Genomic DNA, 27,895 nt, shown 5'->3' on the forward strand with positions numbered 1-27,895 from the left:
AGTGAGCCTCGTGTCTCTGTGGGAGACGTTTCTTCACCTTTGTAAGACGTGATTGGTGCAGAGCGGCTGTATGAAGTCCTCTGACGGACAGTCGACCACTATGAAGACAGGTCCAGGATCAGCTGGAGTGCACAGCTCCTCAGGCCGGATCTGAAACACATGCTGTACAGTCAGCTGGAAAAGCAGATCCTACAGTCTTCAGATCAACGCTGGAATCTCTAGGGACTACAAGTGTTTAGAAACATCTGTGCAGAACAGGCTGTTATAGTGAAGAACTGAAGAATCACCTCTTTTCCGTCGTGTGTGACAGTTTTCCCAGCTTTCAGAGCGTCAATTATGGGTCCAATGGCTGCTGTTCCTCTACAGGTAAAGCAAAATACATTTATATGTTTATATGTGTGTTATATTTCAGTCCTGAACACAAGCACAGCTCAACTGAACTGATAAATCAGACACTCACACCGGCAGGCCCATCTCTTTAGCTTTCAGTACTAGAAAGTTCCCTTTCTTGGGGTGTAACTGCAGAAACATCACATGGAAAATAAGCTACTGAGCACAGTATGGCTGTATGAAGTAAACATAATTATTAATTTGATCATATTGGCCTGTTTCATATAATTTCTACTCACCTTACAAACATAAGCCACCACGAGAGATGAATCTCTAGTGATCTTTTCTTTGCCTTCTGTGGGGGAAAAATCATATTACATTAAACACATTAGTGTCACTCTCTTTAAGTGCACTTGAAAACAGCCACAAAATATGAATATGAGGTACATGTGACATGCAAGATATGTTGGATGAAACGATTGAAAAGATGTTTTTTAAACGATCAACACAAGTACGTAGTTCAAATGTAATGGAAATTATTATTTTACTCACTTTATTTATTAAAAAAAAGTCAGAATTGTAAGACAAAAAGCTGCAATTACCTTTTTTATTTTTTTATTTAGTGGCGGAAACAAGCTTCCATATAAACCGGTGTTGTGTGTGTGGTGTCTTGCCTGGACTCGCTGATCTCCTGCCAGCGTTCTGACTCGGACTCTCCTCCATGTCCTCCAGTCCCTTCTGGCTGCTGTTAGGACTGCTGCTGCATCCAGAGCCTGGGGAACGTCTGCCGTCCTCGGCCTTACACTCAGCTTATACCAGACACACAAACACACGACGGATCCTTTACATGTGAAGGGTTTTTAAAAGCTCATGCTTGAGAACAGTGTAAAAAAGAGGCGACACTCACAGAAGAGAGGAACTTGAGTGACGGTCATCGTGTTGTCTTTATATTGAGGTTCAGTAAACGGTCTGACAGCTGAAAACGAAAGGAAAACAAACAGCCTCTCGTTCAGCTGTGTGAATGTACAGTGATCAGAGCAGAGATATTATTTATATACCATTTTTTTTTTTTTTATATTTTCAATTAGCTTTTATTTCTCTAGTTTCACTTATTTTAATATTAGTGTAGGTTTTATTAATTCTGTTATGCGCTTTTGTCATTTTTATTAGTTTTTGCTTTTTTTAGATTTAATTTATCTAATTTTAGTACTTTTAGTGCTTCAACTTGAACTAAAATTGCAACAATTTTAGTTTTAAGTTGAACATTTATGTTTTATTTCAGCTTCATTATGTTGGCTTGACAGCTACGTGTTAAAACATAATTCATGTTAGCAAAATGCTAATTCAGGTTAGCAACCTGTAAAACTTGCTAGCAAAACATGGCCATTCATGCTAACAATGTGTTAAAATATGCTAACAACATGATAATTAATGCTAGCAAATGTTAAAGCATGTTACCAACATGCTAATTCATGTTAACAACATTTTATAACATGTTAGCACCATGGTAATTCATGTTAGCAATGTGTTAAAACATGCTTATTCATGGTAGCAAAATGCTAAAACGTGCCAATTCATGCTAACAACATGATAATTAATGCTAGCAAAATGCAAAAGCATTTTACCAACATGCTAATTCGAGTTAACACCATGTTATAACATGTTAGCATCACGTTAATGCATGTTAACAATGTGATAAAACATGTTAATTCATGTTAGCAATGTGTTAGAACATATTAACAATATGTTAATGCATGTTAGTAAAATGTTAAAACATGTTAATTCATGTTAATGTCTTTTTCTTTCTTTCTCTTTTCACTTATTTTAATTTTAGTGTAGGTTTTAGTAATTCTGTTATGTGCTTTTGTCATTTTTATTAGTTTTTGCTTTTTTAAATTTAAATCTCATTTTTAATGAGAAAGTTAGTACTTTTAGAACTTCAACTTAAACTAAACATGCAACAGTTTTAGTTTTAAGTTGAACTTTTTCATCTGACATTTATATTTTATTTCAGATTTATTTTGTTGGCTTGACAACTATGTGTTAAAACATGCTAATTAATGTTAGCAATGCGTTAAAACATGCAAATTTATGCTAGCAAAATGTTAAAACATGCAAATTCATGATAGCAATATAACATGCTAACAACATGGTAAAACATGCTAACAACATGCTAATTCAGGCTAGCAACCTGTTAAAACAAGTTACCAACATGATAATGAATGCTAACATAATGCTAAAGCATGTTACCAACATGCTAATTCATATTAGCACCATGTTATAACATGTTAGCACGATGCTAATTCATGCTAACAATGTGCTAAAACATGCTAGCAAAATGTTAATTCATGTTAGCAACCCATTAAAACATGCTAGCAAAACATGTTAATTCATGTTAACAAGGTGCTAAAAAAATGTTAACAAAATGTTAATTCATGCCAGCAACCTGTTAAAACATGCTTATTCATGTTAACACTGTGCTAAAACATGCTTATTCATGCTAGCAAAGTGTTAAAACAGGCTAATTAATGCTAGCAAAATGCTAAAACATGCTACCAACATGCTAATTCATGTTAGCAATGTGTTAGGACATATTAGCAATGCTTCATGTTAGCAACGTGCTAAAACGTGTTAATTCATGTTAACAAAGTCTTTTTTCTCTCTTTCTTTCTCTTTTCACTTTACTGAATTTAAAGCTTATTAAACTTTCAAACGGCTTTATCAAGCCAACATATAAAGTTTGTCCCACTTGACTTTCTAGTCAAAGGTAATGTTGTTTTAATAAACTATAACAACACTTCATATAATCGATAATGGAGAATGATAACGGTGAACTTTACCAAGTTTAATGTCTTCCAGCGGTCCTGAAAACACTTGTATGGCCTGTAAATATTTCTCCTAAAACAACACAACAATTCAGTCAAACACCACCAGAAAATTCATAAAAATATCCAAACAGACACAATGCACATGCATAATAGAGAGTGCTGGTTACAGATGGTTTGACATATCAGATGTGTCCCGTACCAGCTGTGGCGGTCCTGACAGGACACACTGAGGGACTCCCGTGTCTTTGAGGGTCAGGATCATCCCTGGAAAACACAAAACGCAGAGATAAAGAGTCATGAACCTGTCAAACAGAGAGCAGAGCTTTACAAGAGTCTCTACACAGTCATGCAAAATCCTGCTTCATAACGAGGCAATCCGAAAGTGGCATTTCTAGAATCTAGAGGTAGAAAACTTACAGGGAAATAGTGTGGATCTGAAGAAAATAAAAATTGGAAAAGCTTCAAATGCAACAGAATGAAATCCTAAAGCACCTGATAAACCGCCGACCGTCTCCCAGCTCATTCTGGTGAGAAAGATGTTGTCCAAACGAGCAATTTTCATTCTGGATACACAACCAATACACAAAAGCATGCCATAAGAACACAGAGCAGTGTCATCACATCACTTCACAATGAATCAGTCTGTGTTAGTGTATCTCTTACTTGTGTTCCTGCATCAGTCTCTGTGTTCCTTCAGCACAGTTAAACAGATACCTGCATATCAAACAGATGATTTACAAGTAACATACTGTATTATACTGTAAAGTGCTATATAAATAAAGGTGGCTTGACATTTTAATCAATTTCATTGATAATTCAAAAATAAACAATATAGCACTTGGGTGGTCAGTAATTCATGTATATTCAAATATAAATATAGAAATACATTTATATATTCATTTAGCAGATGCTTTTATCAAAGGAACCTAAATATATTAATCAAAGTTTTATGACATTTTGTTTGTAATTATTCTTTACTTATCTCTTATAAGAGGGATTTCTGTAAATGTTGTTTTTAATAAAAGTTCACTGATTATATAAAACCTCAAATAAATAAAGAAATAATCAAATAAAGTTTGAGATTTTATAATATATTATTTACAGGTTGCACTGTTATTTTGGTGAAACATTTATAATTTTATATTTATAATTCATCAACTAATGAACTCAGATAGCATAAAGTTTAACAGTAAAATATTTTGAAATATCAAGAAATATCATTTAAATCATACATTCAAACTCAATTCATATATATATTTAAGTTTACTCAGATATTAATATTAGATATTAATTTATTTATAAATATAAAAATATATAATGCAAACATATATTTATAAACTCCTGATTTGTTAAGCATTACATGAATTTGTTTGTTAATGTTATTTAAGAAACAATCTCTTACTCTTATTTGTTACCTTTATTTTATTAAAAATATTATTATTGAAGCAATTAATGGTATTTATTTATCTTTTATTAGTAACATTGTATACTCACTTTTAGTATTAATTATTATTGGTTCTTTTATTTATATATATATATATATACACACACACATATATAATATATAATATGTATATATATATTTATATTTTTATATTTATTATATTTATATATGTGTGTGTATATATATATGATTGTTTACAGGTAGCACTGAGATTTTGCTAAAACATTCAAAATCATTCTTCATTCGGTATTCAAAATATGAATACGTTTATAAACTACTGATTTATTAAGCATTAGCCTAAATGATGTGCTAATATTTGTTATTTGTGAAACTTATGTAGTGTTACCTTTATTTGTTATGTAACTGATGTTATAATTTTTATAATTTTTAGTTGACATGTCATTAAACTCTGCTTCACACATTTTCATATTTTTCTGTTTTACTGTACACCAACTGATAACGCATTAATGCAGTCATGGTTACTGATGAATGCTGTTATAGGTGTAATATTTTACCATTTTAACAGATCATTGTTCACGTGACACTGGCATACAGGGTGAGAATCAGCTCGCACCTGTTATACTCGGAGAAGACATACAGCGAGGCGCCATTATCTCGACTCCCGGCGCCCGCTACCTGCACATAGACGGTGGAGGGCCCGTGCAGCTCGCCCTGCCTGCGGTTGTCCCTCGTCTTCACATGCCGCCGCGTGTCTTTGAGAGGTTTGCTCTTCCCGGAGGTGTGTGTGTCCATCAGTGTCGCTGATCTCTGCGGTAGTGTCTCTCCACTCTGTAGCGCTCTGTGTGTGAAGAAAGAGCAGCGGAGACGCGCGAGCATAATAAACACAGAGCGGCTACACGGAGCGGCTCATAACGTTAGCTCAGCGAAAACAAAAATATCACGAGAATGCTCTGTTAGTTTCTGTAGAGCACAGCAGTTTGAAGGACTCACACATGTGTGTTGATGCTGGAAACACTTCCGACGCGTGATGATGACGTCTGGACGCGCATAGAAATAGAACTAGGTGGAATGACGCCTACATATTTTGTATATTAATATTTTTTAAATAAAAATAAAATTCAGTGCTTTTTTTTTAATTAGTCAACATATAGATAATAGATAGGGGGAACCCTGAAAATCAGATTCTTAAAGGGAGAGTTCACCCAAAATTAAAATTTCATCATTACTCACCCTCATTTTGTTCCAAGCCTGTATGAATTTCTTTCTTCTTCTGAACACAAGGAAGATATTTTGAAGAATGTTTATAACCAAACAGTTGTGGCGGGCATTGACTTCCATACTAGTATTTTATTATTATTATTATTATTATTTTATTATTTTGCCCCACAACTATTTGGTTAAAAACATTCTTCAAATGATGGCAGAATTTTATTTTTTTGGGGTGAACTATCTCTTTAACTAGTCACACTTCTCAAAACGTTCATTATATGTTGCGAATTAACATTTATTGTTATACTATATTAATGTGTATAATCATAAAACTAAATGGTAAAAAGGTTGCATGGCTCTATCTAAAATGCATAAAATAGGCGGGGCGTAGCAGGCCAGAATGTTGGTCAGGTACGACTATTTTAATTATAAACTGTGTATTTTAATGTAATGTATAGTATATTAAAGTTAATCGGTGTGATTATTCAGATGTAAACTATTAGAGGGGTAGTTCACCCAAATTGAAAATTTTGTCATCATTTACTCACCCTCAAGTTGTTCCAAACCTGTATAAATTTCTTTGAGTAAATGATGACAAAGTTTTCATTTTTGGGTGAAATATCCCTTTAAGAACTCCTCTGAAATAACACACAGACAGCGCTGTCAGTGTGTGCATGTTACTTTTCTCAGCGCTGTCAGTGTCTGCATGTTACTTTTCTCAGCGCTGTCAGTGTGTGCATGTTACTTTTCTCAGCGCTGTTCATGATGTACCAACCACAGTCATTTGTGATGGTTGGATAATGATTTCCAAACCATCGTTTAATGGGCATTGTTGTGGCGCATTCTCAATCGTATTTCAGATATTACGTTGTGTTTTTATTAGAGTGGAACGATTATACGTTAAAGTGTCAAAATCTCTGCAGTAAGAAAAGAAAAAACGTCGTGAAAATTTGAATGAATGTGGCTCAAAGTGAAGCCGCCAGGCGCCCTCTGGAGGGAAAAAATCCGTTGCTTCAGCGATTTTTACACAGAAACAAGTATAGTGTCTCTATGGAAACATTTACCTTTCACTTAATAAATGTCGTCTTTAATTTTTTTAAAGTACTAGGGTAAGGCTAGTAAATAAAGCTAGGCTATTTGTATTTGGTGGCAAATGTTGATATCTAATAATATTATCGGACTCCTCAAGAGGGCGCGTGACAGCTGAGGAAGCCGAATCCACCAATGAAGAATATCGAGACGATTTTTGTCTTACAGGACACATTATAGACTCGTAAAAATATGATATATTAAATCAGTTAATTTTAATCAGTACCCGACAAACAAATGGCAGTCCACCACATAAATCTCCATAAAATGACCCAAATAAAACTCATTGTCCTGTTACATAATAGTCTAATAATTGGGCTTGGTATTTTATAGGCTAAACTATGGACAAAAGAACTTCAATGGAGTAAAAAGAAATCAAACATAAGCAGAACTAGATAGAAAAGTTCGTTGTGACAAACTTTGAAGTTGGCTTGAGAAAGCCGGACCAGAAAGTAGTAAATTTGAAGTAAATTAAGTAGTTTTAAAAGAGATAGATAGATAGATAGATATAACTACACTTTAAAAAGTAGCAAACACAGAGTCCTTTCCATATTCCTCAGTTTTATTTATAATATCAGCACATAGTCATTGTACAGTGAGGATGTCCTCGTTACAGAAACCCCGGCCACCTCTGCGTCAGTCACCTTAACATACAAAACACGTGTTTAATATCACATACATGAAGAGGAGGGGACCAGACACGAGCAGATTCCAGTACGTCGAAGGCTTTCCGAATCATATATTCCACAAGTGATTTCAGAAGTATAAATACAATTCCAGGCTTATTTATTATTCATTATTTTATATCTGTTTAAAATCACTATTCTGAGAGAGAGATCGGGGCGGTTTGAGCACCGCATGTCCCATCAGATGCGTGTGTGTTTATACGCTTTACAGATGTGTGTGTGATGAGAGAGAGAGAGAGACAGTGAAGAGAGAGAGAGAGAGAGAATCATGGGTAGGAGGTATCTTACAGTCGAGCTTGAATTGAACACCGTTCTGCCGCAGCCGGTGCTCTTGTGTACGCTTTCCCGTTTTAATACTGCAGTTCTGTGATAAAGCAAATCTTTACACCATCTCATTTGCACACGTGGATGAGTGTCAGTCCACGTACATCGGAGAGCTGGGAGACGCGGGCATCTGATCCAGGATCATGCAGACGTAGCTGGCCACGTCTACAGTACGCTCCTCGTACATCTGAATGAAGGGATGTTTCTGACAGACAGAAAGAGATTGGTTTACTTTCATTTCTTTAACTGACTGGCACTTCTTGCTTTATAGTTCCTCAGCATCTCTCTCAAATGCTTTTATCACATTTGAAGCATACAAGGGGTCATTAAGATGGCTTAAAATGACTTAAGATAAGACAAATATACTTTAGAAATGCTAAAACACCTAAAAAAAGGCCCGTTCACACCAAGAACGATAACGGTCTGCTTATTCTAAGCTCAGTGTGAACATACAACATGTTTTTGCTGTTCTTGTTGCATTTACACAGGTTTAACCAGCAGATGTCCTCAGGCATGCTATGTTTCGAGTGAATAGCTAGTGTAATCGATCTGATCTAACAGTGAATTTAGCTGACGAAGTCAATATAGTGGAATAAAAACAACGCCTAGTCTTTTTCACTGCAACTTCAAAGGAAGCAAGACAATGTTGTCGAAACTAGCGCTGGATACCTGAGGTAATTTTATTTTACACTGTTTGCTAGCCTGGCATAATGATCTCATCATTAACACTTCTCACCAATTATTCCGAGGGTATGACCGATAGTTTTCCATATATCCATTTTCTTGAAAGTATCCTTGAAAAGGGGGTTTGACTTGTCCTCGGCGATTAACTTCTCTGCAAAGTCGTCTGCCATTTTAAATGCGCAAGCCCTTACATTAGAATGGATTCTGGTTGGCTGTCAGTGTTTTACCATTCAACAGATGGAAAAAAATCATTCTGAAAGTGATCCCAACAATATCGTTCCTCTATATCGTTATAGCTGTAGTGTGGACAGTGCTATTCTTTTATATTAGAACGATTTTTAGAACTATATCTTTAGTTATCATTTTTGGTGTGAAAGGGCCTTTAAACGGACATCAAATTTCTTATTTTATTACCTCAACAACTAGGCCTGTCACGATAACTACTTTTTGTTGTGCGATATATTGCCCCAGAAGTAACTGCGATATGTGATATTATTGTCATTTTAAGACCATTTTATGCCACTGAATATATAATCATAATATAACAGCATAATAATACAAGTAGGCCTACACACTTTCAAATGACAATGAACTTAACTCTTAAGAATATTTAGATACTGGAATTGAAGTGTCAAAAAAATTATAATGTAGAATAAATAATAAATAAACCTTTGCTAACAAAAACTGCAAAATAACAAGTAGAAAAAAACACTTGTACTTGTATTCACTTATATGGAGATTTTCCATCTACAGGTTTTTCCCTGACCTTGTTTTCTCAGTAAAGTAAGGGTGCACGCTATTGTCATATGAACAAAGACACAGATTTAGCAGTCAGATATGGCCTGTTGAGGTATCTGGTTTTCTTCTTTTAACTTGAGCGCCGCGTCATGCACGAGATGCTGCAAAAGACGCGAGTGCAACAGTCAAACAAACACGTTTCCATGGAAAAACGGCGCAGTGGAATGCAAAAACGCATTTTCTATGAAAACAAACTAGACATTTGCGTGTCCTGTGTGAAACTAGCTGTGAGCGTGCACCATTTCGCGCTGTCATGTTTATATTTGCACCAGTGGATTGCGGAAACTGAGTGCATTTGCACTTATTCTTCCAAACTGTCTGTAGTTGTCAGGAAAACACTATAACGACTCGAATGGCGCATTTTTCCACCTGTCGATGTCAGCTCTGTGTATGAAGGAGCTGCCTGAACCCCGCTTTCACCTCGGAGAGCAGAGCAGACGAGATGACAGAGGCAGCACGATCGGCAAAATGTCGGTGACATAATGGGCATTATATCGCATCACCAAAAATTATCGAGGTCATGTCCATATATCGTGCGATAACCTCGCGACAGGCCTATCAACAACTGTCATATTTATTTAGCAAAAATTCCCAAAATCTTGTGGGGGAAAAAAAAAAAAAAAGGTAAAAATTCCCACAAACTACTGGGAAATTAATTTCTTAAATTCTGTAATTTATCTAAAATCAAACTTTTAGGTTAAAATGTATAATATGTATAAAGGAAAGTGCAAAGTTCAGGTGCTGTGAATCAGTTTTTAACAATATAATCCATCAGTGTAGCAGATTAATTATTTTTATTTTTTAATTTGATCTTAGATAATATGATCATTTAATAATAACAGTAATAGCTATTCTTATACATATTAATATGGCATCAAAATTAACTATTTACTTTCTTAAATTTTGCTGCTCTTGTGTTGGCACAGATCATTAGTGCAAGTTATTATAAAAAGAGATAATTTTATTAATAAAATTATTATTACTACAATACAGGGTTATTATAGTAAACTAAAAGTAAAACCATTAAAAAAACTATTTTGTTACTCAAAATAAAATAAACATTAACTGAAATAAAATAAAATATATAAATAAGTTTAGCTTGATGTACTAAAATAATTAAAACTAAAACTGAAATAAAAATTAATAAACACTATATAGAAATTAAGATATATATATATATATATATATAAAAACTAATAAAAATGACCCAAAACAAAGTTACTAAAACTTTAACTAAAATTAACTAAAAACTAATTTTATTACTAATATTTAATATCGAATACCACCAGATATTATTAAAAACTTTTATAGTATCTGAAAGATACTAAAATAATACTGCAGCAATAATAATAATTATTAATTTATTTATTTTATTAATAAAAATATTTATTACAATAATATTATTGTTGTTGGAAATGCTGTTATCCAGCTTCCTCCATCTTTGGACAAATTCATTTCCATGACTGTTGATTTAGATAATTGATAATTGATTTAGCCAATTAAACACATTGTAGCATCATGACCAAGTTTTAATTAAATAGCATAATTTTTCCAGTCCTAAATCTGCAGGACACTGTAACGATTATGCTTAATTTTGTTTTCATTTTCACTCTGTTTAATCTGTTCCTATTTACCGGATTTCCCAGTTAGTTTCCTCGTTTGTTAATTAGTCCCACACACCTGTTCGGTTTCCTCCTGATTACGTTTCCTCATGTTTATAAGCCCTGTGTTTCCTCAGTTCTTCATCTGGTATTAAGTTCATGTGGAAAGCTAAAATTCATTCTTCGTTTGTGTGAGTATTTAAACGTGACAGACACTGCTTGAAATGTCATGCTAATTAACTTTGATTATCAGCAAAAAGTGCCAAACAAGTCACTTCAGCATGAAACAGGAACTCACCAGAAGCTCTTTGTACTTTGGCCTCTTTGACTCGTCCTTTGTAAGGCTGTAAGAAACGAAAACAATAAAATATTTAAGTAAACCCATTGTGAGTCAAATTCATCATCAGTGCAATGTTGAACTCTTGCAGTTGCTCTGAATGAGCAGCAGGAGGCGTCATGTGCATCATGTGATCTGAGTTATTACATCCCGTCTGCAGAGTCAGCAAACTCTCAGAAAGAGGAAACGCTGGGAATCACAGGGAAGCGTGTGACTGCAGATGTGTGTGTGTCTCACCACAGGTTGACGAAGTTGATGAATTTGGGGGAGAACTGCCTCTCCTCTGAGCTGCTGAGCTGCGGCGGGTCGCCCTTCACCACCTGCGTCAGCTGATCGAACACGCTGTTCCACTTCGGGTAGGGAAACCGTCCTGTGGCCAGTTCATACTGAAACACACACAATAAGAGCAGACTTTCATTATCACACAAACGTTGACACCATTAACCACATGACCAGATCACACATCCTCCTCACCAGCGTGATTCCCAAACTCCACACATCTGAGCGCACATCATAACCCTGTCTGGAGGCGCTGGGGTCTATCCTCTCCGGCTGAAACACAAAAGAAAGACAACATACAAGTCACAATTGACCTTATTTACCTTCTCTCTTTATCAGTTTTGCTGTTCAAACAGTATACTATTATATTAGGAATATTAATTTAATAATTAATACATGTATTATCAATTATTATTCATATTCAATTTATTTTAATATATTTTGTCAGTAAATACCCTATTAAAATATTACAATCAATATATTTATTAAAATACTGTTATTTAAAGATTATTATTAATAAAAATAAAATATGTATTTTAATATTTTTATATTGTATTTAATATTTCAAAATGTGTTATTTTATAAATTAAAATAAGAATAAAAATAATGCACAGTGCATGTTTTTCTAAAAAATAAATAATCATATCATAATCATTACATTATTATTTTTATTATATATATATATATAGTATTATCAATTATTATCTGTTTAATTTTTTTAATATTTTGTTACTAAATGTCCTATTAAAATATTAGAATAATCTTTATTAAGATACTATTAAATATTATTATTAATAAAAAATAAAATATGTATTTTAATATTGTTTTCCATATTGCATTTAATATTTTATAATGTGTTATTTTACAAATTAAAATAAGAAAAATAAAAATAATAATCAGTGCATGTTATTCTAAAAAATAAACAAATATAATCATATATTATTCTTTTTTTATAATATAATAATAATAATAATAATTATTATTATTATTATTATTATAATTATTATTATTATGAGAAAAATAATAAATAGTAATTTCCTCCATTTCCAATAGATTTTTCTGCTTAAACATTGGCAGGGAAAGTAATGTTAAGTTTAACCAATCCCATCTTTTTTGTGATTTATTGCTGAATATTGCACTAATAAATATCACATTACACAAGTTAAACATGTTGCTAAAGTCGTTTCATGATTCTAAGCAATCAATTTTCTCATGACGCTAGAAACACTAAAGTCGTGGATTCATTAATTCAGGGGACACATATGGATAAAGAGTCCTGAAGCTTGAGATTGCTTTTGATAAAGATACAGTCAAACCAAAATTTATTCAGACACCTTGAATATTTCATTCATTAATACAGTTTATTCACTATAGTTTTAAAAAAAATGGTAAAAATATGACAAGATCTCAGAGTTAAACTTTTTATCAATTTTACTGGTAGTCCACTGTATGAATAATTTTTGGATATAATATGTCACAGTTTACTTTATTTTGCTATCCTCACTTACATAAATGAACTATAGTGTGCTGCACCCACTTGTAAAAAAAAATATAAAAAATGTCTGAATAATTTTTGATTTGACTGTATAAATGTGAATCACATCGGACTGCCTGTGCTGATCCAGACGCTTTACAGGCTATAATATCATTTACTTTACTACATTTTGCTGCTCTTAGTTTGGCAAAAATCATGTTATTAAAAAAATAAATTAAAATAATAATTTTATTTAATTAATAAATATAAGTAATGGTTTACTTTAAATTGATTTTTCTACATAGAATCAATATAAATCAATCTGATTAATCCTGAAAAATGTATTCTGGTTGATAAAATCCAGTCCTGTCCAACGTAATTCATGGCTGAATATTCTGTTTAACTCAGAAATGCATTATAGCTGGTTAAACGCATTATTCTGTTTATGTCGTTTAATGTTTCATGACTTTAAAGAGCCACTATGAATGATCATGGGTTCTTTTTTCAAGGGACACACAACTGATAAAATGTCTTGAAGTCGGTCTGGAATGAATTGCAAGAGCGCAGCAGAGTGATCCTCCAGCACATCAGACGGTCTGTGCTGATCAGACGCTTTACAGGTCAAAACATGAGAGAAAACAGATGTGCTCCTGTCCGGACAGCAGCATGTGTGTGTGTGTGTGTGTCACATACTAACAGCTGTGCATGTCAGTCAACACACATTACTCATGTTTACAGATGGATGATGTCATAATGCAGTCGGGATGAGATCATGGCGCTCAGATTAGACTATGACATCAGCAGCCGCAGAGCGGAGCTTCATTCATGGATACTCCTGCGGTTACATCATTCTACAGCGGACACGCGCTCCACTTAAAGGAGGAGGACAGGACGTTACTGACATTGCTCCTGTAATTACATTATTTTGTCAATTTTTTTTTTTGTTGTTGTAATTTTCAAATATTTTTACAAAATGTTATTACATTATTTTTGCCAATAATTAAAATAATTAACATTTTACAAAATGTGACTAAAATAGCAATGCTGTCTTTTTAAGAAATAAACTGAATATCATTTATTGCAGCAAAAAATTCTGTCTGCATCAATAGAAGATGGCATGTCCAAGAAACGTCATTAAAAGCATTATTTTTTTAATAATGTGGAATATAATATAATATAATATAATATAAATCCAGAAAGTGCAAGAGAACTAAAGAGAGAAAGCATGAGTAAAGTCACAGAGGCTGTGTTACTGTAACAGTGCCACCAAATATATGAATACACACACACACGCACACACACATTACTGTTTGAAAGTTTGGGGTCAGTAAGAGATACATATACATGTGTAAAGGCCCGCTGAAGTGTCTTGAAGTGCATTATTCAATGTGTTGACGTAATTTCAACTGAAACAGGAAGACAGGGTTGGACATATCGAACAGCTCCGCCCCTTTTTAAAAATAGCCAATAGTGTTTCGTTTATACCACAACTCGGCCAGAGCCGTTAAACTCATGAAAACCTCCATTTCCTTCTAATCTCTAACTGTTTCTCCTCCTAATGCCACGAAAACAGACTTCATTCAATGGAAAGCATATTTACACTGTCTGAATGGTTCCCTATTCTCTATATAGTGCACTACGTGCCTTTTTTACCATGTAGAAACTAGTAAATATGTGAACAAATGACCGATTTCTGCCGCAGCTTCAGCGTCTGTTGATAGTGTAGGAGGAGGCGGGACTTCAGATTCTAGAGAGCATTTGATTGGACAGAAGATTTGACGAGAAGCTGAAGTGCGATGTGATGTCATGAAAATCCGTCATCCATTTTAGCGGAAGTGAGAGACTAAGTTTTGAATGCTTATATATCTTAAACGTGAATTTTGTCTTTGTTTTGAAACACACCAGCTTATTCATAACTTTAAGGCTAACATATTCATACTAAAAGTTAAAAAAACCTAAATTTTGTTTTCAGGGGGACTTATACTTTTATTTCAGCAAGGATGCATTAAATTGATCAAACGTGTCAGTAAAGTAGTGTCACAATACTGGAATTTCCAACTTCGATACAATACCTTGAAAAATATCGATATTCGATACCATTTTCGAAAATACAGGAAAACTGCCATATATACCACCATACAGATAATTTGTTATAATCTCATAATTTTTTGATAATTTGGGTAATTTTGTTGTAATAGCTTACACACAGCTCAAGGAGGCTTTTTACAAAAAAAGGCAAGTAAACAGTCAGTAATAAAAGAAGAACAATTAAATTGCAAATGATAGCACAAATAAATACAATAGAATAAGTAGACAAATGAAATAAGGCTTTAAGTTTTTCAGGTGGGTCTAACAGTAGTAATCAGGTAAGAAATAATACAGAAATGAAAGTAATCAAATGTAAAATAACACTGAATAGTTTTCATTGTAAAAATGAAATATAGATGAATGCTTACAATTAAAGTTAGAAAAGGTTTTTCAGTCAAGAGCAAAGAGTGATTTTCTCTTTTTCTTTTGTTCTTTGATTAAAATGACAGACAGCAGCAGGATAATTAGGCTGCTGTCACTTTAAGATCTTATGCACGGATCCAATATACTGTAACACAACATGCGTTTTCTCTCAACTTTACGTTACAAAACTGACTGTTTACCTGAATACTCGGTAAGACGGGCATTTAGACGTAATTTTGTAGGTATTTGACCGTTTAAGCGCAATAAGGCAGGAAAAGAAGTCAACTTGGTTCTCGTGAGCGGAGCTGTTTGAGAGCTTTATGAGAACGCCACTTATGTAGATCGGTGGCGTGAGCGTGAAACCTGCGGGAATGACTAAAATTATGCGCAATACAAGCACTATTTAACTGGAGCCAATGAGACGAGTGAGTGAAAGGAGGCGGGTGTGTCGGAGAAAAGAGAGATTGAGAGTGCAGCTGTTATCGGTGTATCAATACTGCAGAAAATAAGTACTGGAACCGTTTCAGATATATTTTAGTATTGATACATATCAAAATATCCATATTTTTGACAACACTACAGTAAAGACATTAATAATATTATTAAAAAGATTACTATTTCAAATAAGTGCTGTTCTTTTCCGTTCACCATATAACCTTGAAAATTAAAATGTATCACGGTTTCCACACAAATATGAAGCAGCACAACTGTTTTCACATAGAAAACAGGTATTTTAAATTAAAACAATATTTCAGTTTTTACTGTATTTTTGATCAAATAAATGCAGCCTTGGTGAGCATAAGAGATGTCTTTCAAAAACATTAAAAGCCAAACTTTTGAACAGTTGTGTATATATATGAATATAAAAATGAATGTATCTTACTGCCATATACGGTCTGCAGCCTGCATCTCTGGTTTTGGCAATGGAGTCGACCAGCTGCCCACTGATGCCAAAATCACACAGCTTAATGTTGCCTTTTCTGTCCAGGAGGATATTTGATGGCTTTATGTCTGCAGAGATTGTGAAACAGCTTCAGTCTAAGTAAAACAGCATCTAAACCCAAGAGTCTTCTTACACTAAAACATGCAAACAAAACTAAACTGATGGAGATAAAAAAAAAAAAAGACAGCATCATCATTCTGCCTCTCTTACCTCTGTGAATAATTTTCAAGTTTTCTTTTAAGTGGTTAAGTGCTTTCACAGTCTGAAACCACACAGAAGAAGAAAAGAGAGCATGTTAATGAACGCTAACCAATGCATCGCTTATTAAAAGGTCTGAATAAAATAGAACTCACAGCTAATGTTATTTTTCCTAAAATCTCCTCTGGAATCACTTCGTCTAAAGAGGAATAAACGTATTTGTAGAATTTGTCGAAGGAGGTAGACATGAGCTCCATGCATATCCAGCAGTCCCCCTAAAAAACACAAAGTAAGTGTTTTGTGTTAGAAAGACTCTCTGAGAAAACATGAGATGCTCAGCAGGCAAAACAGACAAACCTCTCTGAAAAGAGCTCCGTAAAACTGGACGATGTAGGGACAGTCGCTGCTCCTCATGACCACATCTAGATCCATCAGCAGCTGCTTCTGCTCTCGCTCGTCTACCGTCGACCTGATCCTCTGTCACACACACGAGCATTAAACGTGACTGTCAGCAGAAAGTCTGATCCACATTGCAGCTTACTATTATCTGGTCGATTTCATATTGCACAGATAATGTATAAAAGCACACAATGATTTACTTCCCAAATGCATTCAGAGGCTTTTTGATACTGAGAGAGTCAGTATAAACTTATGGAGATGCATGTTTAAAAAAAAAAATAAGGGCAAGAACAAATATAACCAATAGATGCATGTCTGTCAAACAGGTGAAACTGTGAAATAACCGTGACAAGGAATTAAGAATGTGTACTTTTTAACTTTCAAAATCAACCTTAAGTATAAAATATAGCTGCAAGAATCAATTAAGGGTCCAAGCACAACAGAAGCAAACATGGAAGCTAGCAGCAGACCAACAATGTCATAATGGACTATGATAGCAACTGAAACAAAGACACTGCATGTCAATTTTGAAGTCAATCAGACCAACAGTACTGTAGTTAGAGCCAATTTCATGTTTGTTCAATTATAGCGCCACCAAGTGGCACAGTCCCACCACTTTTTTGTGTGTCCTCTGAGTGCCCCCATACACATTTCGTTTAGGAGTTCTAGACATTTATATGCATGAACACATAAAAAATTACCCACATCTGACTTTGCATTTTTTGCCATTTACCATCAAAATTTTGACTTTTGGCCATTAGCATATATTCAACGACCTATGTTTCCAATTTTCCTATAGTGGTTTCGTCACGATCAGACTAACAGTTTCGAAGATATTAGCGGAAGTTGTTTAAACGCTAAATCACAACGTCCCGTGAAAATAAGTCAACCAAATCCAAAGTTATAAGCATGTGAATATTTGACTTTACCACTAAGTGGCGCTGGCTTGAAACTTCTCAGACTCCTTCAGGGCATCGTGCCGAAGACCCATACCGAGTTTTGTAACGATACACTAATGTGTTCATAAAATACAGCATTTTACTACAAAATTCAAAATGGCCGACGCCCAAAATGTCCAATATGGGAAAACTGGATATCATTCAATTTGGCATGCCGGCCCGAATCTTATGATTTTTGGTCATGCTTTGGTCATGCTTTTTGGTCATGCCTCAGATCATGCTTGTGATGACGTACCAAGTTTGGTCTGAATACAATAAAGCGTTGGGGAGATACAGCCTTAAAACACCGCGTAAAATTTGTTTGTGCGTTATTCGAGAACAGTTTGATGTATCGACTTGAATTCCATAACTTTCTGTCGGCATGGTCGGAATATGATGTTGTTCAATTTTTGTGAAAATCAGACCAACAGCCTAGGAGGAGTTAGAAAAAGTAGGTTTTTCAAAAAATTCAAAATGGTGGAAAAATATTCATGATGGAAAATGGTGTTAAAGGGTGCAAGGAAGCCAAGGAATCAGAGGAAAAAAGAATTTAGTTTCTAGTCCTTACGGTTCAAAAGTTCATGCCTCATGAAGCATAAACATAAGTGCAAGTTTGGGCAGTTGGTGGCACTAGAGGGATTGAGTTAGGGATTCCAAATATGCTATCTGTGTGCCAAATTTCATAACTTTCCCGCAAGCAGTTCTATGGGCTGCCATAGACTTCCAGAGTGGAAGAAGAAACGGAAAAATAATAAGAAGAAGAATGCCATTGGATACAATAGGTGACTTCAGTGCTTGGCCTCTAATGAAACCAAATGATATCTGCATTCTTAAAGGCGCTCTATGTAAGAATGACAGCTAGTGGTTGAAATGGGTACTGCAGTCCAAATTCAAAACATTGTTTGCCCCGCCCCCTCCTCCTCAGACTCAACACTCTCGCGGGTTGCCAGTTTGAAGACACGCAACAGGAGCGAGCTCAACTGACATTGGAAGGCAAGGAGACTTACACACTGTAAGATAATTAGTTGATTTATTGATTTATGATGAGCTGATATCGCGTTTTAATATTCTCCCATTCATCGAGATTTTTAGATGGATGCTGAGGCTTTTTGGGTCGGGTAGAATCTGCAATCTTTGACTCAATCTGTTCGCTGGCTTCCATGGCTGCAAATCGCTGCATGTGTTTTCCGCCGACTGGCTACCCGGGGTGGCGAAATACTATTGGGTAAATTGGCAACGTGCGGTCTTGCACAGACCGAAACAAAAATAGAAATTCCGACACGGAACGCAAATTTAAAAGTAAAATAACTGGCTGTAGCAATGGTTTTCAGAGAAACGAATATGTGAACTCAGCATGTTTAATAAACATCTGCAAACATATTATGGTATATTTATGCTTTAGCACAGTCAAAAACTTACATAGAGCACCTTTAAAAATAAAGCTTCCAAAAAGGTTTTTTTTTTTTGCAGTGATGCCATAGAAGAACCATTTTTGGTTCCCCTATAAGACTGAAAATATGTTAAGATATTTTAAAACGAACAAAGACATTTGCTTTACTGTTTCAACCCACTCTCTCTTGCTGCAAGGGCCATTTGGAAGGCACAAAGGTGTTGAAGGTGATCAAGGCCTGTAGGCCAAAATGTATATACATCAGGGGTCTACAAATGGTCACACCTTTAGTACAGTGGGGGAAGTTTTAATGTTCTGATTGGTCAGTTTGAATGTCTCATATTTTGGTTTCAGTCACATGGTCAAGGAAGGGATAAAAGAAGATTGTAACTGTTGCTCTGGCTCTTTGATTCTTGGCTTTTCTTGGGCACTCTCTCTGGCCCGCCCCTCTCTCTCTCTCTCTCTCTCTTTCACTCTCTCTCTCTATCTCTCAGGTAACTTTTGACATACATGCTGGGTACGATTAATGTTATATGATTTTATCATCTCATACATCTATTTTGTAATTATTCTAAGTGTAACCATAATCAGATATTGTCATTAAACCCTTTCTATTACAAATGATGTGCTAACTAGTTTTGATTTAGTATTAACATTAATGTGCTCCCTATTGCAATACAATATTGTCACACTGTAGCAACGCATTTTGCTATTATAACTGTGCTTATTTCCGTTGTTGGTATAAGTTGCAGTGGGTGGTTATAGACAAGAAATGTACAGTTTTCTACCATCTTGCTGATAATGTTTCTTTAGTCGCTCAGCAACCCTACAGCCTGAACCCCTGTAGGAGGTCCACCCTTACACCCCAAAGAAACTTTCAGCAGACAGTTCTTAAAAGAACCATTTTTTCTTAGTGTGAAGAACATTTAAAAAAATCTAAAGAACTGTTTTCCACTATAAAGAACCTTTAATGCAATGGAAAGATTCTATGGATGTTAAAGGTTCTTCATGGAATCATTGATGCCAATAAAGAACCTTTATTTGTAAGAGTATGTCTTACTTTGACGGCCATGATTTGTTCGCTGGGTTTGTGCATCATCTTGTTGACAGAGCCATACGCTCCTCGGCCGATCTCTCCGAGATCCTTCAGGTCTTCTGCCGTGAAGTCCCAGTGCTGCTCCGGAGAGATCTTCAGCTTCCCAGATGACTCGATACTGTGTGTTCGCAGCCGTTCTCTGAAGAAAAAAAAAAAAAAAAAAAAAACAGATGTGCAATGTAAAGAGTTTCATGGTGAGCTTGAAAGACGAAACTGAAGACTAGTATTGATATTCTCCACAGATTTGCAGTTCAAAACTCACATATGCAGGGGAAATTAATAGAAATGCTAGAAAGGCTAGTTATTTGAATTTATAAAGTTTTAAATATGGATACTTTTCTTACAAAAACACATTGTCTCACTTCAAAAGAATTATTTTTATGATGGATGGATGAGTTCTTTTGGGCTTCAAAATCCCCCTTCATTACCATTATAAAGCTTGGAAGAGCCAGGATATTTTTAAATATATCTCTGATAGTGTTCATCTGTAAGAAGATAGTCATAAACACCTAGAATGGCTTGAGGGAGAGTACATTATGGGATAATTTTCATTTTTGGGTGAACTATCCCTTTAATGTGATAGTTTACTTTGCTGGATATAGCAAATGATGACAAAATGAGTGTATCTGAACTAGATAAATGGTGTAGCCTATGCTTAATTTTACAACAAGGGTGCGATTAATCCTGATTACAAAGTTTAATTTATTGACAGCCCTACACAAGCAATCACATGAGCTGGATCTAAACTCTGCAAGAAAGTGAACCTCCTGGAGCAGGACTGAGTTTTATCAATGCTTTAGTATCAGTCAGATGTGAAGGGTGTGAAAGAGCCGTCAGATTATCCGTACTCACATGTGTGGGTTCTGGAAAGGAAGTCCGGCAGTGTTCAGAGTGATTCTGGAAGTAGGTTTGATTGGAGGATTGGCAAAATTTAACTTCAGGGCTTTACGTTTACCTGACAGAGGAGGAAGAGACACAAACACACTCAGACAGCTTAAAGATAAAGTTGCGGGTGTATTTTGTTCAGGCTGCCATAGGATGAGATCTATAACTAAGCCATGGAAAATGTGGAAAGAGACAAAAGTTCACTAGAGACATGCACATCTGAGCACCAGGAGAGGAACCCGAGAGCCAGATTTCCTAAAGCCATCAGGACATGCTGTGGGTTTGAAACATGTTCAATGTACAATGTGGAAAAACACGAAGGGCGACGATGACTTTAGCAAATCTGGCAGCAGAGGACAGTGACTGCAGTCCGACATGCTCAAACCCTTCATTTAACATGACCAAATCAGCAAATCTTTCCCATCTAAGTCCACTCATGGCAGACAACAGAGCATTAAAAAGATCTGATCACATCCGGACACAAAACGCAAGATCTGAAACAAAAAAAGAAAGAAGAAACTTACCTCACCTCATGCAAAACCCAACACAACCCAAACACAAAATATGTATGAAACTTATCTATCAAGAGGTGCAGCGTCCATTATAAGCACTAAAAATATCCACCACAAAAATGAAGCCAATGCAAACAACAACGTAACAGAACTAGTGATGCACCGAAATTAGTTTTTTACCAAAACATTGAAAACAGAATTGAAGTTTTCAAGATTGAAAACAAAAAATGAAAATAAAGTTTAGATAATTAAATCTGGGTAACTGAACTCTTCATGGTTTTCAAGGTGTCGTGTTTTCAGGTGATGAATTAAAATTTTGATTTTGATTTTGAATGACAAACTGTACATATTGCTACTCTAGAATCAAAAGTGTATATATGTCATATGTCAAGGTGCTAAATTATTTAAAAAAATAATGCATTAATGTGGGTTATCTGGCTCTATCATATCTTTAAATGACTTACAGTCACATTATTTTATATTATTACAGCCTTTTCTAGTATTTTTGTATTTTGGTCAGTAACTCTACTCAGTTTTCTGTAGGTGTTAAAAGTCATTTCTGTGAAGAGAATATTTTTATTTTTCTGGTTCTTTTGCTATAATAACAGAGTAGTTTTGTGACACCATTTCTGCTCTCCTCATAACAAAGAGATGCAGAATTCAGTTCACAAGGATTTCTGGGAAGGACTTTCAAAATGTTATTGTTAAAAAAAGTTAATTCGCAGCGTTTTCTCAAACTATAATTCACTGCTACGGTTTCCATATACAAACTAGTAAAAATTAATTTGACAAATGATAAATTAAAACAGACAAGAATATTTAAGCACCCTTTTTGAGGGTACACAAGTCTTTGTGAAATTAAGGACTATTTTCCCTCCACCACAAGAATGTGAGGATTCGAATACCAGAGGAACGACATTTCTCAAATCTCACGGCATGTGCGTCCATGTCCCAACAAGCTTGTGTTTGTTCGAGATGCACATGCCAAAAACATCCCAGCAGTGTCGAACACTAAACAGAATGCAAACCCAAGAAACAGGGAAGACAGCTTTAACCCCCAAGGCAATAATCACTGCACCGGTTAGTAGAAAGCTGTCTAAAACACCTGAAGAAAAAACCACCAGAGCTTCCATTACTGTGTGTGAATGAAACGCCAGAAACTGATCAATACAGAAAGTACTCATGATTATTTCAGTAATCTTGATCAAGTAAAGGCTGATTTGGATTCATTTAATGGACTAAATCAAATGAAAGTGAGGAACAATCAACTGTCCAGAAGTCAATGGAAGCTCGAAGCTTTAGACTTGTGCCGATTTCCCACTGAACTCCTCTTTATGTACTTGTTTGGTACAGATGAACATTTGAATTATCAAATGGAAGAACTGACTATTGGTCGACTAATACATCTTATTTAGCGGCTTTAATTAGAGCAGAGGTCAGAGGTCACTCTTCCGCTGGAACTAGACCCGCGTACAGCCATTGTCGGAAGCCAGTAGTTATAGTTTATCAAGTTATAAATATGGATATTTTTCTACCAAAAACGCATCGCTTTGCTTCAGAAGGCCTTTATTAACACCCTGGAGCCGTATGGATTACTGTTATGATGGATAGATGTGCTTTTTGGACTTCAAAATCTTGGGTACCATTCACTACCATTATAAAGCTTATAAGAACCAGAGTGTGTGTGTGTGTGTGTGTGTGTGTGTATATATATATATATATATATATATATATATATTTTTTTTTTTTAATATAACTCTGATGGTGTTTGGATCTGATTGTTGAAAGAAAGTTACATACACCTAGGATGGCTTGAGGGTGAGTAAATAATGGTATAATTTTCATTTTAGGGTGAACTATCCCTTTAAGTTGATCTAGGACTCTCTCAGGACAGACCGAATAACCACCCTGCCACCTCTAGCATGCAGAGCAGTCAGTCCTAGACCGGCACAAGTCTAGCAGAGCCCGCGTGAGGACGGATTAGTGTCGGGCAGAGGACAGGCTTCCCCAGACCAGCGTCAGACGTGAGCAGAGCGGACAGACACGGTTTAGGAGGCTTGGCTTACTTTGGGGAAGTCCAGACAGGTTTATCTGAAACCCTGGTGGTGAGAAGAACAACGAACACTTCACTCATCAGCACAGAAAGAAAAACACCTTCATTTTGTCACCATAACCTGCTCTTCATAGCGATAAAGTTCCCATTAAACCTCACAATCCAAGAAAATCGCCAGACGGACCTTATGTTGAGCATCTGAACCGCACTAAAACCAAACCTTTGTGCCGGGATGTGCATCAGTGAACCGGTAAACATGGACACATGCAGAGGAGTTTCACACACAACAGCAACCAGAAATCAGCAGAATGTAAAATAAAGGAAAATACCAGACGAAAAACAAAAATAAAGAAGAGAAAAAAAAATATTCGGCAGTTCTGGGAAGAACAATTTCACAAGGTCTCACCGTGGTCCGGCATCAGGGAGGATTGTGGGTAAGAGGAGGCAAGAGATAAAGGGAGAGAAATATCATGAGGGGAAATAATGCATTTCATTGGTTAATATAAAATCTTTTTAAAAAATCCGTCCATCTGAACTTCAGAGCGTAAAGAAATAAAGTCTATGTTGGAAAAAGATTCATGTTAGGTTATTTCATAACAGATACATATACTGAAAAAAAAATGGATTAGGTTTTACTTTGAAACCAGAAATTGCAAGTAAATGTCAAAAAATAATTAAAGAAACACTGTAACACTGAATTAAAGGCACAATATGTAATTTTAGCCACTAGAGGTCACTTATTTAAAACAAAGGCGTAGCTTGATGACGACTTGATTTCGTGAAATCATGGGAGGTGCTGTCTTCACGTCTACATCCGGTGGAAAAGAATCCGACAGTCATATTCATGGATGAGCTAATATATTAAAGATTTTACTGTAGCATGAAGCAGGGTGTGGAGCTGAACGAGGTCGCTGGAGCGATTGCTAATGAGAGACGAGCGCGACACACGCCTCGAGAGCAGTGGAGCTTTTATTATGCTGCAGTTGACCATTTCCGCTTTTTCTGGTCACATGTATGTATGGGGTAAAGCGGCGCTGTTTATCATATTTTGTGTGTTGAACGTTGTTTTAATGCTACTTTGCGTTCACTCTGCAGCTGCTATGAGACTTTTATTGCACACTGAAGTAAGCTAGATCGATATTAGTCATGGTAAAACATGGTACTCGCTGTAAATCAAGAAAATGAGATTCAAACAATAAGACTTTCTGTGTTGAACTTTATAACATTAGTTTTTTGTCAATGAATGTATCCAAACAGTTGCTCACCTGTCTAATAAAACACATAATATATTAAAGCGTTTCTATGGTTTCTACAAAATAGAAACATGGACACGGACATGGTCATTGTCCTGGTTAAAATTGCTTATTTCTCTGGATTTAAACATTCTTGGAAACATTTGGGATAATTTAAGTACACAAGTCAACAAAATAACACTGTTCTAGTGGTTTTTGGATATTTTAAATCTTACATATTGTGCCTTTAAACGTGGAACTCTGAATGGATTATTTTGTGAAACACTACAATAATAATTGTTTTACTTACAACTTTGAAAAATATTTTTTTCAGCCTAAAAATAAGGAGGTTTTGCAAAACAAATCCATAATTAACATGATCAACAAAAGGTAAATGTGCAACAGATTAATCTGAAGACAAGATCGCTGAGATTAACTTCATAAATCATGCGAAGATAATTCATGTGTGTTTCCTCCTCCTGTGTAAATGTGAAGCCAATGAATAACCTTCCCAACCAAACCAGACAAATCACGTCAGACAGCGTTTTCAGGAAATACAGGAATGGACTGCTGTGATGTTGGAGATTTTGAAGAAGCACGGAAAACGTGAGAACTGTTTTCAACAAAAACAGGCAACTAATACAAAACTGAAGGGTTTCTACTTTGAGATTCAATATCTGGATATTAACTGTCATATAAAGAGACTGAAACCAATGCAGAACAGAGTAAATAAAGTCCTCTTGTAATTCTTTTTTCATGTTTTACTGTCATTTTCACTACAGCATCTTACATTTTCTAGTACAACAATTTTTAATTAAAAAAATCTGCATTATATTGGCTTAGTGAATCTTAGACCAAAACTAACCCCTTAGCAGATTACAGTTAGTGTCAGCAATATGTCAAGACAAATAAAACTACAGTATTTGTAATGAGCTTGTTAATAACTTTATGATAAACAAAATTCAAACACATTGGTGTCCTTGTTCAAACCTGCAATCTTTCTGTCACCAGCTCATATATTTTAACCACTAGTACACCAAACCATGTCCAGAATAAACCAAGACCATTGAAAGAGTCGCATTTCAATCTATTTCAAGCTGCTTTCCACACATAGACATTTGATGTTAAAACCAAAAATGGATATCAAATTCACACTATTATACCTGGTTAATGTCCTAAACTAACCCATATTATACCATAAATGCAAGTTATGGTGGATAATGCCCTAAATGACTCAATCACAAATATATTATTCATGAACATATCATGTGGTAATTTGAGTCATAAAAATACCCAAATACAATTATAAACACATTTATGTGGTATTTTATGACAGGGATTTTTAAACTGGAGGGTGTGGAAAAGATTAGAAACAGTGTAAAACATGTATAAAAAAAATAAATAAAAATTTGATTCAAATGAATAAGCAAACAAATAAACAAAAATATGATTAAAATATATAAAATTTGATTAATGCAATGAGTAAATATATAAATAGACAAAAACAGAATAAAATAAGTAAATGAATTAGTAAATGAATAAATAAAGAAATAACTACAAAAGTAAAAGTACAATATTGTGTAAAAAAAAAAAATGTAATGTAATAGTAAAAAGGAAATATTTTTCAAATCATGTTTTAGACATTTTTAATAATATTTCTATAGTATAAATTGAGTATTTACAAAAGAAACTATTAAGATGTCTTTTAAATTTTAGGATGGGGATCCATCACGCGATGACGATAATATTTGGGGGCCCTTATTGGCATCTAAAAGATTGAAAACCCCTGGTTTGTGTGATTGATAAATCATCTACAACATTAGCAGTGATCTTACCATTCAAGTGTCATTTCCTTGTGAAATCAGGTGTAAATATTTATGTGGTCCACAAATTACTTAAATAATCATTTCATGTATTGAGAAGCAACATTTGAAGCACGCGCATTTACCTGAAATTCACATTAGCATGAACGTATCGTTAGCCTGTTAGCCCTGCAGCTAAACATGTCAACAAACTCCAATGACAGTCAGAAAACATACAATGGCATTAAACGAATTAATGTAATACTAACAGATAAATGGACTTACAAAATATTCATTTATACACGGTTTGCGTGGTAAATAATGTATTTATCTGGGTGAGAAATGAATTTTTCACAGGCCTGGCTGTCAGTGTTTGACTAAAGCAGTTAGCCGTGCGGCTAACAAGACTCTAAAATTACAATTAAAACTACAAGTATAAAGGCTATAAATAAAAAAATTATACATATGCAATTATGAGCTAGTACATGCAAGCCTAAATCAGTCGCTCAGTTAAAGCAGTGATAATGCGGTTTGATTGTGACTGAGTCAGTGTGATGTCTGTAAACTGTCATTGGATCTGATGACAGGCTGCGGTTCGGTTCGGGTGTGTTTCTGACCTTGCATGCTGCTCATGGTGCTGCTGATGTGCTGCTGGCTTTGGGTCGGGTGCTGCTGCGCGCTGCTGCTGCTCAGGCTGGAGGCTGCTGCTGCTGATGGGTTACTGCTGGAGCTGGACGTCGCCATTTGGGTTTGACTTCCAGCAGCCAGCGCTGGGCTGCAATGCAGAGAGAGACAGCAGAGCAACAGTCAGTACAGCTCTCTCTCTCTCTCTCTCTCTCTCTCTCTCTCTCTCATCTGTGACAGGAATAAAAATAATATAAATAAAAATAAAACAAATAAAATGAAACATAATTATTCGTATTGTTTTTTTATTATTAATTATTATTCAGAT

At 35.1% G+C, this 27,895-nt stretch overlaps 2 protein-coding genes and 1 long non-coding RNA gene across 5 annotated transcripts in view; 1 reads left to right on the plus strand and 2 right to left on the minus strand.

Moving 5' to 3' along the window:
• The window catches only part of elac2 (elaC ribonuclease Z 2), a 17,816-nt gene extending 12,173 nt beyond the window's left edge, over positions 1 to 5,643 (minus strand). The window contains exons 1-12 of the mRNA XM_051886314.1: positions 5,554 to 5,643; positions 5,177 to 5,401; positions 3,822 to 3,872; positions 3,651 to 3,721; positions 3,358 to 3,422; positions 3,171 to 3,228; positions 1,238 to 1,306; positions 1,005 to 1,139; positions 630 to 685; positions 461 to 519; positions 288 to 360; positions 38 to 150 (exon numbers count right to left, since the gene is read on the minus strand). Of these exons, the coding sequence (XP_051742274.1) occupies positions 38 to 150; positions 288 to 360; positions 461 to 519; positions 630 to 685; positions 1,005 to 1,139; positions 1,238 to 1,306; positions 3,171 to 3,228; positions 3,358 to 3,422; positions 3,651 to 3,721; positions 3,822 to 3,872; positions 5,177 to 5,401; positions 5,554 to 5,612 (1,034 nt within the window). The 5' untranslated portion in view covers positions 5,613 to 5,643. The remainder of the gene's footprint in view (positions 1 to 37; positions 151 to 287; positions 361 to 460; positions 520 to 629; positions 686 to 1,004; positions 1,140 to 1,237; positions 1,307 to 3,170; positions 3,229 to 3,357; positions 3,423 to 3,650; positions 3,722 to 3,821; positions 3,873 to 5,176; positions 5,402 to 5,553) is intronic.
• Positions 1 to 27,895, plus strand: part of LOC127508437 (uncharacterized) — a 527,778-nt gene that overhangs the window by 393,752 nt on the left and 106,131 nt on the right. The gene's annotated exons all lie outside the window — the stretch shown is intronic.
• map2k4a (mitogen-activated protein kinase kinase 4a) lies at positions 7,403 to 27,773 on the minus strand. 3 transcript variants are annotated; one of them, XM_051886322.1, is made up of 12 exons: positions 27,561 to 27,765; positions 23,923 to 23,955; positions 21,312 to 21,414; positions 20,424 to 20,598; positions 16,994 to 17,113; positions 16,792 to 16,911; positions 16,649 to 16,700; positions 16,379 to 16,506; positions 11,766 to 11,843; positions 11,529 to 11,677; positions 11,253 to 11,298; positions 7,403 to 8,076 (listed from the first exon to the last, which is right to left on the minus strand). In XM_051886322.1, exons 1-12 carry the CDS (start codon positions 27,685 to 27,687, stop codon positions 7,963 to 7,965), a joined length of 1,245 nt encoding a protein of 414 aa, XP_051742282.1. In that variant the 5' UTR covers positions 27,688 to 27,765; the 3' UTR covers positions 7,403 to 7,962. The 3 variants fall into 3 exon arrangements, with proteins under 3 accessions (XP_051742282.1, XP_051742283.1, XP_051742284.1); XM_051886323.1 differs by lacking the exon at positions 23,923 to 23,955 and having other exon boundaries at positions 27,561 to 27,773; XM_051886324.1 differs by lacking the exon at positions 23,923 to 23,955 and having other exon boundaries at positions 21,312 to 21,402.

Source organism: Ctenopharyngodon idella, chromosome 3 (genome assembly GCF_019924925.1).
Source record: "Ctenopharyngodon idella isolate HZGC_01 chromosome 3, HZGC01, whole genome shotgun sequence".
NCBI classification, from domain to species: domain Eukaryota; kingdom Metazoa; phylum Chordata; class Actinopteri; order Cypriniformes; family Xenocyprididae; genus Ctenopharyngodon; species Ctenopharyngodon idella.

Excerpts from the sequence above, each read along its gene's own strand:
- map2k4a (XM_051886322.1), bottom strand. The coding sequence starts at position 27,687 with ATGGCGACGTCCAGCTCCAGCAGTAACCCATCAGCAGCAGCAGCCTCC. Across the intron at positions 23,956-27,560 it reads CACCATGAGCAGCATGCAAG|GGTTTCAGATAAACCTGTCT; the intron begins GTCAGAAACACA and ends TCTCACCACCAG. Across the intron at positions 8,077-11,252 it reads CAAAGTACAAAGAGCTTCTG|AAACATCCCTTCATTCAGAT; the intron begins GTGAGTTCCTGT and ends TCTGTCTGTCAG.